The following is a 16,292-nucleotide window of genomic DNA, read 5'->3' as shown; positions in this document are numbered from 1 at the left end:
TTTTTGGATTTGGTACCTAATATTCTTATGTAACAATAGATGTAGAAATGCATGGAATTAAAATGTGAAAAATGACGAGACAAAAAAAAAAAAAAAAAAAAAAATTACAGTTTCCCTTTTGTCTACAAAACAGAAAATAAGTGCAATGTTTTTAAACAGAAAATAAATTACTTTACTATTTGTTGTGTTTTTCACGTCAAACTTTGATAGTCTATATTTTTCTTAATACTTTTTTTTTTTAGTTTTTCACTGTAGAATGCAGATTAATTAAATGGTGGTCATGAACTATACGTTTACATTTGAACATTAAGTTCGACCGTATTTGAACGATGGATAGACGCGTGGGATCATAATAAATACGGCTAATATAATTAAAATAAATGCATATTAATCAATGATTCAGTTTCGTTGACTAAAGCCCCTTTATAGATACGTGAATCTTTAGGATTAAAATGATAGCGTTCGTGTAAACGACATGGGCAGACGACTAACAAACGTTTTGATTACTTTAGACATTTTTGTTTAATTTAATTATTCTCTACGTCACAATACAAAATCTAAAGTAATAATTCTCACAACGATATTATGAATGTTTTCTCAAGTAAAGCTAAAGTTTTGAACATGTGTCTTTGTTAGTCCTACTCTTTAGTCTTTATCGGTTTGCAAGAACCTACCTAAGAGACGCAAGATCAGGAAAACATTAGTGTCATCATGTAGTATACAATGTTCCTGAGAACTGAGATCGGACACTAAAACACTGAAGATTTGGCTTTGAGCACGAGTTATTCATAATTCTCAAGTCTCAACTACTACAACTAATTGTAGAATTAAAACCTCAAAATGGTGAAAGTTAATATAGAAACTGGATATTAAGAATTAAGCCCAAAATAAAAGCCTGGCCCATTAACTGTTAGTATTAAACAGACATTGCAAGAGACGGCGGTTAAGTAAAAAAGGGAAGGAATGGTGTTTTTTATGTCGTATCCGCCGACAAGACGGCAGTTAGTGGTGTCTGTGGGTTTTTTCGCGGCGGGCGTTTCTCTCTTCGTCGCTGGAGCGTATCTCTCACTAGCCAACATCGCACCGCAACAAGATCGCGTCAAGGCTCGGAATGATTTCGTCAAGGATCGACTCAGGAAATGGCTCGACGATTAGAGCTCAATAATATTATTATTAGTCTGTTATTACTGGGGTCTTAGAGAGGGGTGTAGGCGAACTGATTATCTCAAATGTTCAGTTCGTGTAAAATTCATGCTCTTACATGTTTGGATCATTACCAGTTCATTCAAAATTCATGTTTTACGTCACTTACAGATATGAGAATCACTCTTTGACAAAACGAGCGAACAGAGAGATAATGTAGATGTAATAATTGTCTTTTAGATTCTGTTATCTTCTCTGCGCTGAAAATGTAAATACAAATTGCCGGATCATATCACCATCTTGATTTCCTAGCATTCTGGTTTTCGCCTTTCGCGGCATCCGATAACCGGGACTTTGAAACGGATCCACCGCGGAAGTTACTTAGTCTCGAACCCGATACGAGATGATGATCTTTTGAAGAAGCCTTGTTTGGTTTATAAGCTTGTGTTTCATCTAAATACCCTTTAGGCTCGACCTCAATAGATCTTCCCCAATCCAATCCTCCATCTCCTCCACTCTTTTGAAGTTTCTCGCTCTGTACAACCCAATCAACACAATCCGATATGCTTCTTTGTAGTGAAAGGCTTTTCCTTGGCGTTGATTTTCTCCCTCTGTTCTCTTCACCATAAGGCCATTTATAGCTCTTGTTGTCTATGTTCAGTTCTATGGAATGAAGATCGCTTTCTCCTCCTGAATCCTCTTCATTTCCATCCTCGACTTCTCCGTCTTCGGTGTTATATGAACCGAAACCGATGTGGTGGTGGTTCAAGTACTCTCCAGTCTCTTCGTTATGTGGCTGAGTATGAGGCGGTTCACGGGTCTTCTCTTTACATCTTTTGGCTTTGAGGTAGGTTTGAAGCTGGTTCCTTAGCTTATCAACAGCTGCATTTTTCTCCTCGAGCTGATGCTTAGCTTCTGAGAGTTTCATTTGCACTCTCTCTTCCCGCAATGCATCTGCTAACTGCAACATCTCTCTTTCCTTTTCGACTTCTTCTTTCACTTTAAAGGATTCCCTCTTCAGTTCTTCAACTTCGGCTTTGTCTTCGCTTATGTCTCTTGCTAGTTCATCACAAACTTTCTCGACCATCACTCTCGCTCGCTTCTCGTTCTCGATTTCTTTAACTGCTTTCATCAGAGCTGATTTTGTTTCAGCCAATTCTTTGCCCAATTTCTTGTTCAAGCTCTCAAACCGTCGCCTCAGCTTCCTCTCCACTTCTAGCTCACCAGCAACAGATTCGATTGCAGCCTCAACAACTTCTTGCTCGTTGCTTTTCCAAGCTGCTTTCTCTTCAGCAAAACGCTTCATCAAGTAGCTGATGTCGTTGTTTTCAGGTTTATGTTCGTGAATTACCTGATTGACCTGTAAGCGAGCTCTTTCAAGCTCAGAATGTAAAGCAGAGACGAGGGACATGCTAGAAGATGGACGATCATCTTGACCCCACATCCTGTTAATGATTTTGAGAAGCTCTTTTGATGTTGTGAGAGCGTTACTACAATCCTTCAAACGTGTTTTGACTCCCACAGTTGATCCATTCGGTGTCTCCACCCGTGATCGAGTCTCAATCTACATTAGGAAAAACCATGTGAAATCTTTATGTAAATCTCTTTGTTGCCCGCATAGTGGATTTACAGATGATGGAGGCAAACAATCGAAATTATGACAAAGTATCAGACTCTCATAGTTGCTTGTAGCCTTGAATGTGATGTTTATGTGCATAACAAACAGATATTGCATCTATGTAAGCGTCCAAAATGAATTAGAAACTCTAATTGCAATCCCCAACTAACAGCCTACAGAGCCAGTAATGCTCAATCAAGCACTTTCTTCCAGTAGCATTTGATACTAACAGCTCAATCAAATACCGAATTAGGTCTGACAAAAAGCTGCATATAGAGAGATTTCTCCACAATGCTCAATGAAACATCCCCAAAGAGTAAAGCAAAGCAAAATTAAACTTACATCCATGAAGCTGCCATTGCTAATAGGATCCCTAGCCCCAACATTGCAGTCACCAAGCCTAAGCTTCTGTACAGTTGATGAAGCTCTTCTCTGGCGACTTCCAGTCCCTGATCTTTCCATCCTCTACAAAAAATCAATAAGTTTCTCAGCTTCCCTAACACAGAAGTGAAATAAAAACAAGGAAAGCCAAACTCCTCACATTGTCCATAGCCAGACTTAGCATTTATATATAACTTTGTTAGGTCTCCATTATAAGAGAATCTAGGTCTACATTATTCACCAATAAATCAACCTCTAAAAAACCACCAACTAACTACCTCCATATGAAGAACGAATAAGAAAGAAAAAACTAGTAGAACAGCCCAATTATGCAAGAATAAACGGCACCAACTTATAAAGAAACGCCCTTTCATATGTTGGTTTTAGGGCACATGACAAAAGATTCCGAATATCAAAACAGTTTTCTATTCTTCTCTAATCCCACTCCTTAACATCAATCAGAAGCTTTAAGACCTCGAATGAATATAATACTCATAGAGGTTGCCAAAGAAAAATCACAACTTTGACTAAATTCAGACCTCAGAATCACACAAAGATTTATCAATTTTGTATCAATCAGTTAAAAGAGAAGTTGAGAGATCTTTATAACTTCCCCCAATATCAATATATTAGTAGTAGAATAGTGTATTCTCTCTCTCTCCTTTGATCGGTCAGAGAATTAAAGCACATGGCAGCCAGCAAGAACTTGGAATCACAGCACATTCCCTTCACACACTCAACCAATCATAACAAACAACAACAACAACAAAGCTTTTTTTTTTACCTCAGAGACTGGACTATGCGACGGATCAGAAAGATGAGGCGGAAGAGAACCAGAATGAACAGACGATCTCGGCGGAGGAAGCGGCGCAATTCTCTCCTTCCTACTCTTCCTAATCATTGGCACAGCCTCCTCCTCCACCACCAATCTCGGTGAAGGCATCTCGTTCATCTCCCACAGCGTCGCAGCTAACTTCCTCGCAGAAACAGGAGCTCCTGCTGGTGCGGCTATTTTACCGGATTTGCTCCCACAGTGAGACGGAGACGCAGCGTGTAATAAAGAACCGTTGGAAGCAGCAACTCGTGGAGAAGGAGATCGGCCCATGAGTCTCCATGTAGGTACAGGAGTAGTGGATCCTCCTCTTTTACCAACTACAATCGCTCTTTTGAACCTGTAACCTTCACGGAGGATCGAAGAAGTCGATGACGTCGGCGATGAACATCCACGTTTCCTGATTTTACCAAGTAGAAGAAGATTCTCTACGCTTTGGTTTTGCCTCGGCATTTTCAAATACAATCCCTAGATCTCCTCCTCTCTTTACCTTTTATCAGAAAAAAAAAAAAAAAAAAAAAAAAAAAACAAAATCACCGATCTGTAAAGCAGAAATACAAAATCGAAGTTATGGAGAAGAGGAGTGATGAAGAATACTTACAGATAACTTCAAAGCATTTTTATGGTTTCTTCTTGTTGTTGTGGAGAAGATAAAAGTAGGATTGAGAAAAGTGGCAATTAGGGGAATTTGGAAGGAAATGGCGGTTTTTGATATCAGTGTGTGTGTGTGTGTACAGAGTGTTATGTTGAAAGTGTAAAGGGGAAAAAAATGATTGGAGTGCTGATCTTCTGTGATAACGAACACTGTAACATGTCCACGTGGTTTGATCTCTGTGGATAATGGATGTTGCTCCGTGATTTACAGGGTGGATTATTATTTGTTAACCGAATTAAACCGATATAATTAAAATCGTAAACCGAAAATATTTACTTAAATCGGAGCACTGTAAATTGTTTAAAAGCCATAACGTAGATTGAATATTTTGGTTCTCAGTTTTGGGTTAGTTCGGTTATTTGATTTGTTTGTTTTTTTTAAAAAGTTGTGGCCGAATCAAACAAAATAAAGAATACTCTGTTAAGTTTCTAAATTATTTAATAAGTTAGGGTTGGATCGACTCTCTTGGAATTCTACTTAACAAATTAAGGTCGGATCGGCAAATTTCATATATATTTTCCAAATATTGTGTAGTGGAGTTTTGAATTTATATAACCATATTTCACAGTGTTTGAAGGATTGTTGAGAACTTCGGTTAGGAGAAAGAACATCTGCTTCAAACTAAGGAACTTGCTGGGATTATATATATGAGTTGATTTGGAGATTGGATCGTGCTTGTACTTTGTAAGTACTATAAGCTTTCTTAAACTTCGTGTTTTGCGTTGAATGTATACTTGATTTAATATTTGAACAAGACTTATTAGTACATTTGCTCACTTGGCCATCAATGACGCATATGTGATTACGTGACGCATCAATGGTTTCTATAAACGGATCATTTTGAATGGTATACATATTGATATCTTTCTCTTGATCTCTGTAAGCAGACTGTAAGTCAAGTCAACTGTGTGAATCGATAAAAGACCAAGTAATCTTATATCGAACCATGATTTTTATTTAGGTAACATATATAGAGGGCTAAGAAATTGTGGGTCGTTTTGGTTTGGTAGAGAATCCTCAGGTGGAGCCCATATCGTGTTAATCTCATGCTTATGACTCATAAATCATATGATCATGTTCCCATGTACCCCTTTTTGTCTATTAAACCGGTGAGAGTGAACCGGTGTGTGCTTTAATTACTCATTACATATGGGTCTATCTATTATTCCATGTGTTTAGATAATCATTTCATTTCGGTTCTTGAAGTTTTTATATATTCCCAAAATCTCTTTCTCTGTGTAGATGGATGTGTATACGAATATGGATATCACAGATTTCGTAAACACATGAATACTAGTATGATGTTCTCAAGATATGTACCTATACACTAGTCGGTTATTAATTGACTAAACTGAACAATTGAAACTAAAAACATCTAACTGTACAAATAAAATCCACTGCCACATCGTTTTTACCAATGCTAGCTGATGTAACTATTTGAGCCGAAAGTAAAAAGTATTTTGTTCAAAATTCTAATGTTACAAAAACACAGTACACTTTGTTTTCCGAGTACTTTCTGGTAACATATTTTGTTCAAAATTATAATGTTACAAAAACACAGTACAGTTTGTTTTCCGAGTACTTTCTGACAGAACACTTGTTACTATTAATGTTGAATCCGAAAAGAAAAAATAGTTTGAAAAGACAATTCAACCAAGAAATAGTAACGTTGGATGAATCTGTGTAGATCATGTCAAAATACATAGGTGCCAATAAATAAAACATCAAAATACATAGTGTAGATAATTAATTGCGTAGTAAGACAATCAAAAAGTACGAGAAATATTAAAATATATACGAGTCAGTTAGGCAGGCCCAACTAGGATCTAAATGCCCAATAAAGAACTATGGAAATGGTTTCAAAACTTTATTCCAATGGGTTTGTTGTAGTATTAAACTTCTAACATCATTTTATTTTTGGTATGAATTAGTACTAACTTTTAACAGTCTAGGTTTTTACAACTGAAAAAACTTTGACACACAAAAATATATACATTTACATTATGGTATGGCTGCATGAATAATTGAATATATGGACTGTCGATCTTCTAGATGCTCCATTAAAAACACAACTATCAACATCTACCGGGTACTGGATAAAAAATATGGTGAACCTATGAAACGAATGAATAATGAATATATACTGGATGGATATATAAGATTAGATAAAATATATACAAGACAAAAAGAGGGTGGACCATTGCCGACTATAGCATGTTTTCATCCTTTTGTGCCCAGAAGCAAATATAAATTACCATTCTGTTATACCTTGAAATACAATTTACAATAAGAAAAAAAAAATGATGAAATAGAATAAAAGAAGAGATAATAATCAAAAAGCGTGAGTGGCTTTCGGATAAACACAGAAAATGTCTGTCTCACTCCATTTTCTTTGGAAATTTTGGGATCATGGGCTTTTTCGTGGGACCCACCTTTTTACCCTCTCTATCTCTCTCAGAGCCTGCTACTGCCACACTGTGGGCCCATTTTAAAAGCCCACTCTTGTTTCTTTTCTCTCTCACGTGAAACAACAAACTAATAATAATATTTTAATTTGAGAAAACAAAACACTCTATTATCATCTCCTAAACGTTTATCTGTCATAAATACATATGACTTTGTATCGTAGTAATGTAAACACAAATAATTGATTGATTCTAAATTTCTAATTTTAATTTCATTCAGGCATTTGTCCACTCACTATTGATGCTTTCCAAAGAACATGTTCGCTCTCATTGACGAAGAGCTAAGTCAACAAGTCAAGTTCTTTGAAGATAGAGTTATGCATTACAGGGATATATGTGCTCTTTTTATAAAAAGAAGCAAATAATATATATTTGACCCTTAAACTTAAGTTATTTATAAACACAGTGCTTTATTTACTGCTTTTTCTTTACCGTATATTTCACACCGTAAAATGTAATTGTCATTTGGAATAAGACAGTACGTAAAATTCATTTTCATTGTGGCTTTATAAGTTATCGATCTAACAATGTAAATGATAACTAAGAAACAAACTCAAGGTAAATAAAGTGAAAAGGAGAAAGCAAAACGGGGTTAAATAGGAAATGGGGCCTGTCATATACTACTAGAATAGGGACCTGATGAAATCTTTGACGCATTGTAGAAGAAAGAGAGAGAGAGACGAGAGGCGTGCAATTGTGTGTTGTTTTCATTGTCCCACCATCTCCATCTCATCTCATCTTCCATTCTTTTTCAACTCTCCAAAACCGCCAAACTTAGCCGTACCTTTTCTTTTTATTTTCTCTTATCAATTTTATACATTTTTTATTTTTATTTTTATCGTAAGTTTTGTACGTACGTAATAGTTTTGAATATATTTTGTCTTCTACATTTGTTAAACTTATCCTCCGTTGTTAAAGAAAAAGTCTGATTGTCCTCCAAAATTGGATAGAACGTTGAAAGTATTGCGTGTAATCTATAGTTGCGGCTGAACCAAAATAGTCAACAGTTTAACACAATCAGTAAGAAATGTACGTTACTGATATATCCGTTAATGCAGTTATTAAGTGCAGTCAAAATATTTCAGTATGGTAAATTACTATAGTTTCTACAGAATAACTATTTCAGTATGATAAGAATAATTATTCTTATCGGTTGTCAAATCTTTGATAATTGGTTATCTTTCAGTTTACTCTACTTCTCTTATAGTTTACTCTATTGGTATGTTTTCTCTATTGGTATGTTTTCTCTACCGAGCTTTGGTATTCGTTACTTACTCTTATGTGTCTAATTATGTTCCTTTGGGGACATCCGATAAATTGCTACTTACTCTTATTTCTTCCCTTAACATACTTGAGATTTTTATATTGTCGGTCTAAGTCTAAGATATCGGCTGCATAAATTTATATCTGAACAGTGCAGATATGTAATGTATCTTTTAATATTTTAAACCCATCAAAACAAATAAAGACGTTAAAGAAATAGTATGTGGTCCACTCCCTCCGGGCATTTAGCTTTGGTTTCATAGAATATACAACAAATAGCTTTGGTCCCCTACTTAGGAGAAATAAATATAAAACTACATATATGATAAACGCAAATTATCCATCAGATTTATAAAATCCCACATGCAGATATATTTCTTTCTAGCTCTCGAAATATCTGACTGAAATTACTTCACTCTAGGATTGGTTTGTAAAGATTTTACTGTCTTTAAGTTAACTGTGTTATATAATTGTTTAAACCACTCTTCTTACCAATTTTTTTAAGAGAATGACGTTGTTTATATGATGAGAACGTTTCCCTTGTAATCCCTATCTTTCAGCAACTTGATTACTACATTAATCAAAACCAGGCCAAACACATAACACGCTTAATCACCATCATTAGCTTTTCTTGAGACGACTTATATTAAATCAAAAGGTTACTTTGGTAGTTAGCTGATTTTTGAAACGACATGTAAAAAGGTAAGAGATCGACTGATTAATTAAGTTGTTTAGCTTTATAGTAGTTTTTATCTCTTTTGGTTAAACGTTTTATAGTAGTTCTTAACCCTAAAAATAGTGGTAGAGAAACTAAAGCCATTAAGAAAATATTTGAATATAGATATTACTATCTTAGATGGGGTCAATTTTTTTTAATAATCTCGGTTGTTCCGTCGTATTTGTATATAACTACACCATTGGTTTCAACATGACTTGCATCATTAAATGTGTATAACTATTGATTACATTATCAAATACCAAAGGATTCAGATTAGAAAAAGAAAAAAAAAACTAAACGGGGATAATATTGGAGAAAACAGTTCATAAAGTGGTCTTTAATTTGCTAGGGAATGGAGAAAATGTCAGAAATAGAAAAAATAAAAAGCAAAAGTAGCAACTTACCCTGAGTTTCATGAAGCTTCTCGCACCACTTTCCATAAATGACAAACTAGTTTTGTCGTCTTCTGAACATTTTTTATGAAGAAATTTGCATTTTTTATCATTTTTAAGAACCCTCCACGATTTACATTGCAGATTCCTCTCGTGCATTTCCTTTGTGCTCAAGAGATCATTATAATCCTATATATTTGTGTCTATATCGTGTGTTATATATATTTATCTGTTTATTACTATGTGATCATCAATGTTATCTGTTTTGTTTCTATGAACCTCTAAATGATCACATAATTTAGATGTAAAACTAAAATTCAACAGATACTTTCTCTTGGTATTTTGGAGTAAAGATTTCTACCAACTATCCTACTCCCTTTATAAAAAATAAAAATATAAATAGAAATATAAAAAAAGAGAGAGAGAGAGAAAAACTGCTAGCTAGTGGTGAAATCAATTATTTCAAAGAAAAATATACATTGTTTCGGATCTTTGTCTAAGCTAGGCAACGTCGCATTCATTTGAACTTTTTTTTTTGTGTCCTGATACTTTAATCAAATAAATTAGCTATGGAGTAGTTTTATAGGGTTTAAATGGATTTCGTAACACTTTTTTTTTTGTTAGAGAGATTTTTGTAACATGGAAATTCATATTTTAAAAAGTTGAAATAACGAGTTTGGTGAGAAAGTTGTGGGATCGTATACGACTGTGACGTACCTAAACAAGCTGTAATGTTTGTTGAAAAAGGCAATTAATGTAATTAAAAGACTCTTGTTGGAAAGTTTGTTCGCAAAAAGAGACTAGGTTAAAAGTAAAATGCGTCACCCGTTAAATCTATACATTTATTTTGCAGTACAAAAATTTCAATAATTTTTGAACGATTATTAATTCGGTTTTTACTTTTCGATCTTGATTAACCTAAAAACATGCTTGTTTACATTATAGTATTTTCACCCAACAAAAAATATTTTTGAAATAAATAAATAAAATATTTAGGTTAAAGTGTAAAAGAGCATAAGAAAAATGAATATCTAGAACCTTTTCCTTCGGAGTTCAAACCATTGCTTAAAGAACTTCTGAATTGCAGACATCGATGAAAGAGGTTTTATCTATGTTGCAAATCGAATAATCAATCTTTCAGTGTACGGAGGAGAACGAAGTTTGATGCAGAACATAATGAGCTCCTTTAATGAGTGGTGAAGGATAAAAATAAATATGACTATGAGAAAGCCGTAAAATGTTATCTTATAATTTATCATTCATTATTTCCAAATTAATTACGTGAATATATGTGAAGATATCACACATGACACAACTTTGTGTTTTGTGTCTTCATGGTATAAGAAATTGTTTGTTTTTTTCAGTAATGATATGGATTTATTAAGAACCTTGAGCGAGAAAAAATCCTAATAACCTTTCTTTTCCAGGCGTTATTATCGAGGCGCCGCTATCATCGACTTTCTCTGATGCCGATAGAGCTTTTGCTCGCCGGTATCGAGGTACTTCCACTGCTGCTCTTCTCTGTTGGTCTCTCTACTTCTTTAGTTTTATTTTTCAAGTTTTTTTCCTCCATCGTTTCTCCTTTTTGCAACTTTCCCAAACCATATCCCTTAGTCCAGATCCAGACGAAGGCCTGAACCAAATCGACTACAGAAGGATGATGTGTTTGTTGAACCCCATCCTCACTTGCATCAGCTTAGCCTCACCGTCGACGGATTTAAAGTCCTTTGCTCCCTCAATTCTCCAATCCAGCTTGCGATCCGCCTCTGCAAAACCTTCTCCCGCATTGTCATCTAAACCTCTCCATGTGGAGACAAAGTCGATGTTTGGTGAGATATCCTTCACAGCTGCGACCTTCCCCTGTTATTGGACTTCTGTTGCAATGTCTTGTTATCTTCTGAGCTTGGCAGATCTATGGATGCTCCCACCGAAACTGGGGATTCTTTTACCCCCTCCGTTTAGCCGCCGCGCGTATCAAATTCTATAGTCATCCTCATCATCCTTAGGATCCCTGTGGATGATCTCTCAACCTGATTATGGCCTGCTAGCTATTCAAGTGATCTTGCCCAACTGTCAGAAGCTCAGGTTCTCTCTTCCTACTCTCTTGTTACTTGATAAACGGTTTCTAGACTTCCTGGTTGATCTTGATGTCCGAAGACTGCATCTTAGACTCCTGTTATCTAGACTGTTGTGGAATAACAAAGGGTATGTTAGATCTCTGGTTACTGCTCAATGGTCGACATTGTCTGATGGTCTCAAAATTGGAAACTTCAAATCTGTTGCAAACCTATTCTATCTAGCGAACCCAGTTCTTACCTAAACCCCATTAACTGCACCATGGTTGTGTTAATATCATCCAAACAGACCAAGCCTGCTCCTCACCCTCAATTGACAAAACGACTGCATGCTTTGTGTGGATTCCTTGATCTCTTTGGCAAAGGGCGCCATATGAGAGAGGATTCACTTGTATTGCTACGTTTTGTCATATTTCTTTGGCACTTTTTGGTCTCTACCTCCCTTGCTTGTGCTATTTGTGAAGTTTTGCTGCTCTATGGTCTATTGCCCTGTAACCAAATGCTAACATCCGACGATCTATAACAAACCACTCTCAGCACCATCACCACCATCCGGGCTACAGCCCATCGAATCCCTGCCATAGCATTGCTTTTGCTAGTGCTCCTCGCTCTTGTGAGACCTTTGGCTCTGATTCCTCTTCCAACGTCACAATGTCTTAAGACCGTGACTACCTTGTCATCTATCGAGTTCTTCGATGATGATCAGTCTAGCAACCGTGACCTCGCATGTCTCAAGCCGCTTCTTAGCGTTTGTTTCATAGCTCTCTCGGACCTTTGCTTTATTTTATCTAGCTCTATCTTTGTCTATGGTTTTGGGGAAAGTCTTTGTTTGTAACTTTTTAAACCTTTGAGATTTGATTCCTTTCTTCTGTAATGTTTCTGTTTGATTAAATGGAAACTTCAGTTTGTCTAAAAAAACGATATGAATTTATTAATGATCAAATAAAATAAGAACTAGTATTAGTAAATTAAGCGTTTGTCAATTTCTTAAGTAAATTGTCTACTAATTTACTTTCTGAACTCAACCTTATGATACAAAATAATAATCGTAAATGAGTTTTGCTCTAGGATGTAGGTACAATCAAAATGATAAAAGTGACAGGTCAATATTGTAACACGCAAATCAAATTAGTTAGGTGATGGAATACATAATTTAGCATTATTGATATGTGAAGCTAGCCAACTAATAGAAACTCTTCTCTTGTTAATTTTTATATATAAGGATTCTAATCAGTTAGAGGTCACTAGCTAGATAAGTGATTGTCAAGTACATTTGAAATTTTAGACATCACAGTTCAATTGTTTATTCGTATAAAGAAGCCTCCTAATTAAATGGAGTTTTGTTTGAAAAGGCCTCTTGAATGAGATAAAAAGGAAAGTTTATTTTTGTGACTGTAAATAACGTTTCGGAATGATTAAACACAATACTAATTGGGAGATTGAATTGTTGTTGCTGATAGTAATTTAGAAATTCGCGATGTTATAGATAAAGATTTGATGGAAAACGTAGCGATGTTATAGATAAGATTTGATGGAAAACGTCGGCACTGTAACAATAATTTTGATGTTATTTTTTATTACGATGCATATTTTTATGTATAATTCTGATACACCTGTTTTTTTTCTTTCTTAGAATTGTTAATTAGAAAAAGACGAAGTAAGCAAGCGACCAACAACCTCTATTATTCGTGGGAAGGGATATGCCGCCCCCCCCCCCCCCCCCCCCCCCACAACATGTGCAATATTCATAAATTATTAATTAAAAAATTAAACTAGTTTGACTTAATTAATTATTTATTTCGAAAATATACTTAAAAATACTACTACTAACTTATAGTGAATTGAAGAGTTAGTTTAATATGATATTTAATGGGGTCGAGTTGCAGACGTACATGCAAAAAGGTGCCTCTAAATCGACCTGGAAAATCATGTCAGTTTTGTCCTTCGGTCTTTTTATAATTATGCAACAATGACATAACGACATAGATTAAGTGTGAGGGAAGGAGTGAAACACGAAGTCCAATTGTAACAAATCTTATTGTGTTTTTTTCTTCTTCTTAATGACAATGATATTTGAAAGCCAAGTTGTTTCGGTTATTATATAATACTCTTGTTATATATCAGTCACAAGACTTGACCTCAACTGAAGCTTTTACAGAACATGAATAGGAGGAATACGAGAACCTATAACATAGATATGTTCTTAACTAAGTAAGTTAATTATATTGAGAGGGAATTATTGTCAAAAAAATTTAAACTAATACTACTAATTTTGTGAGATAATTAAGAAAGAAAAAAAGAAACGTGTAAGCACCAATGATATTGTCCTGAAAGCACGTGACAGATATTTCATGATCCTATAATTTACAAATGATAATATATTAATTAAAATGACAATGGAGAAAAAACTTCAAATAAAATAGAAGAGGACCACGCACGTAACCTTTGCACGTCCCCTTAAATTTTTGTGGTAGACTGGTAGCTAGGCTTGATACGTTATATATACACACACACACACATTTCTTTTGACGAAACTATTCATTAAACTCACGACTTAAGATGGTAATAACTAGGCAGGGAAATTTATACCATCAAACAAGAAAGCAACTTCTAATAAGCATGTATACGCAGACCAAAAACTCTCTTATCTTTTTCATTTACTCAATTTATATAACTGCGTCTCTTTTTATAAAATGGATCAAATGTTTCACACTCTTGTCAACTTCAATTGAGGTAAACTATATGTTTTGTCACATATATATCACTGCATGTTGAGCATTAACTAGTATCAAAGTATAAATAACTAAGATGGTTGTTCAATATCATAAAGGAAAGAAGAGAGAAACAGGGCTAAAAAGTCAAGTCGATTTCAGAAATAAACCTTTAAGTCTTTATCCCTCCTCTCCATGATAAAATGATTAGAAAAAGAAAAAGAGAGAATAAAAATGTAAATAAAAAGTCGAGAAAGAGGAAGCATAAGGGATGGTATGAAGTAGAAGTGAAGATGCATGCGATGGTGTGTCGGAAAGGCAAAGCACATGCTCCACAACTTGAGCTTCTCACTTGCGTCAGGGGTAAGTATCCTCTGTACCTTCTTACTTTTGCTTCGTATGTACCACCACACTTCTCACCCGTTGGATCCAAAATCATCCATTATATCTTTCGGTTTGTTTCTTCTTTCACTGCATTTTATTCATGTTGTTTTCGTTTTCAATTCCTGTCTCGCAGATTCATTTACAAACTAAATATACTATTTTCTTCTTTCCAAAGAAAGTGATATTTATGATTTCTTATCCGATTATAACGAAATTTAATTGTCAAAATTAAAGATTATCTTCTACGTTTATAGACAGCCGTGACAAACACTGTCTGTCAAAATCTACAATATTTACGTAGTTGTTATGTTTGCATCACCATATATATATATAGTATTTTGTTTTTTGTTTGTTTATTTCTGTAAACTTGTCTTTATTAGTTTTCGTAGGTTCCTATTCAAACTATTGATGAACTGATTCATATAGCGCTTGTATATCACTTTAACTTGACATGTGTGATATACTTAACATCTTATATTCTCTTGTTGACCAAAAAAAAAAATGTTCCAAAAAAAAGCATCTTATATTCCTAAATTAATAAACACATAATAATAGAAGTGAAAACATCAAGAGAACATTTAATTTATTGACTGTATAAACGAGTAGTTCTTATTTATGAAGTTTTCTGATATCTTACAGTTGAGATTTTCTGAAACAAAATCATATATTAATTATTACTTATAAAAATGGTCTGACACAACTTACATATTAAGTTAAATTCAGTAACCTGCAGATGGTTGGGAGAGAAAAAAAAACAAAAGAAGAACTTAACTTTGTCTACCAAAGAAATTAATGGCCGTGAGTGAAATTCTCAGCGTTAGGATACATATCGAAGGTGAAATTTAAGGCATACAAAAGTGAATGGTCTCTAACAACACATTTATGAGAATTTAATCCCTTAGAAAGCAATGAGGATTTAATCAATATAATTGCAAACCAACATTGAGTCATGACAAAGGATTGTTTGACTCACGCCAACCCACATATTTATGGCTGCTTGATAAGTAAAGGTTTATCTGGTTTGACAGTCTATAACAACGTTGTAGTTTTCTTTTTTAAAACCGAAAAAGTTTGGATATTAACTATCTACACGACTACACCAATTTACTGATAGACTGTTTTATTAAAACGTAAAATCATCTTTCCTCCGAAGAAAATTCGAATTCAAGGCCGGCTATGCTGAAATGACATCCCTTTCTTTACCTGTTGAACTGATAATAATTTTTTTTTTCCTTTTTTTTTTCATTCTTATTTTAGTTAATATTGCAATAATTACATTTTTCTTTTACATGATCAAATCCTTTTCAACTCTAAAGGGTTACTTCACGGCATTTTGTGTGGTTTAATTTTTTAACACTCGTGGGATCCAATGCCTTTTAGGACAAGATTTAATCAGACGAGAGAAAAAAAAAGAAACAATATCATCAATACAATATCTACATACATATATGGGACTAATGCACTGCAACAACAATAACAAAAACAAATAAAAGAAAAGAAAAGAAAAGGGAAAAAAAAATAATGATTGAAAGGAAATATCATCACGCAAAACCTTAAAAGTACTATCGGTATCGTGTCCTCCTCTCCTCATCAAATAGTTCCCACAGTTTTCACATCAATTTAACCCATTTTCATTTTTATCTTTTTTCACTTAT

The 16,292-nt window shown here is 34.5% G+C and overlaps 2 protein-coding genes across 2 annotated transcripts; one reads left to right on the top strand and one right to left on the bottom strand.

Annotated features, from left to right (window-relative positions):
• The first annotated feature begins 951 nt into the window (after window positions 1-951).
• LOC104764915 (uncharacterized) lies at window positions 952-1,313 on the top strand. Its single transcript, XM_010488525.2, has one exon. It carries the CDS (start codon window positions 964-966, stop codon window positions 1,153-1,155), a length of 192 nt encoding a protein of 63 aa, XP_010486827.1. The 5' UTR covers window positions 952-963; the 3' UTR covers window positions 1,156-1,313.
• Window positions 1,265-4,782, bottom strand: LOC104764916 (uncharacterized protein At5g41620). The gene is made up of 4 exons (XM_010488526.2): window positions 4,576-4,782; window positions 3,927-4,464; window positions 3,104-3,226; window positions 1,265-2,707 (listed from the first exon to the last, which is right to left on the bottom strand). The coding sequence occupies exons 2-4, from the start codon at window positions 4,425-4,427 to the stop codon at window positions 1,436-1,438; spliced, it is 1,896 nt and encodes a 631-aa protein (XP_010486828.2). The 5' UTR covers window positions 4,428-4,464; window positions 4,576-4,782; the 3' UTR covers window positions 1,265-1,435.
• Between the last annotated feature and the right edge of the window lie 11,510 nt (window positions 4,783-16,292).

Source organism: Camelina sativa, chromosome 19, assembly GCF_030686135.1.
Source record: "Camelina sativa cultivar CO46 ecotype springtype chromosome 19, ASM3068613v1".
Taxonomy (NCBI): Eukaryota; Viridiplantae; Streptophyta; class Magnoliopsida; order Brassicales; family Brassicaceae; genus Camelina; species Camelina sativa.
The sequence above is the reverse complement of the archived record's forward strand: the minus strand, read 5'-3'. Positions and strand labels throughout refer to the sequence as shown.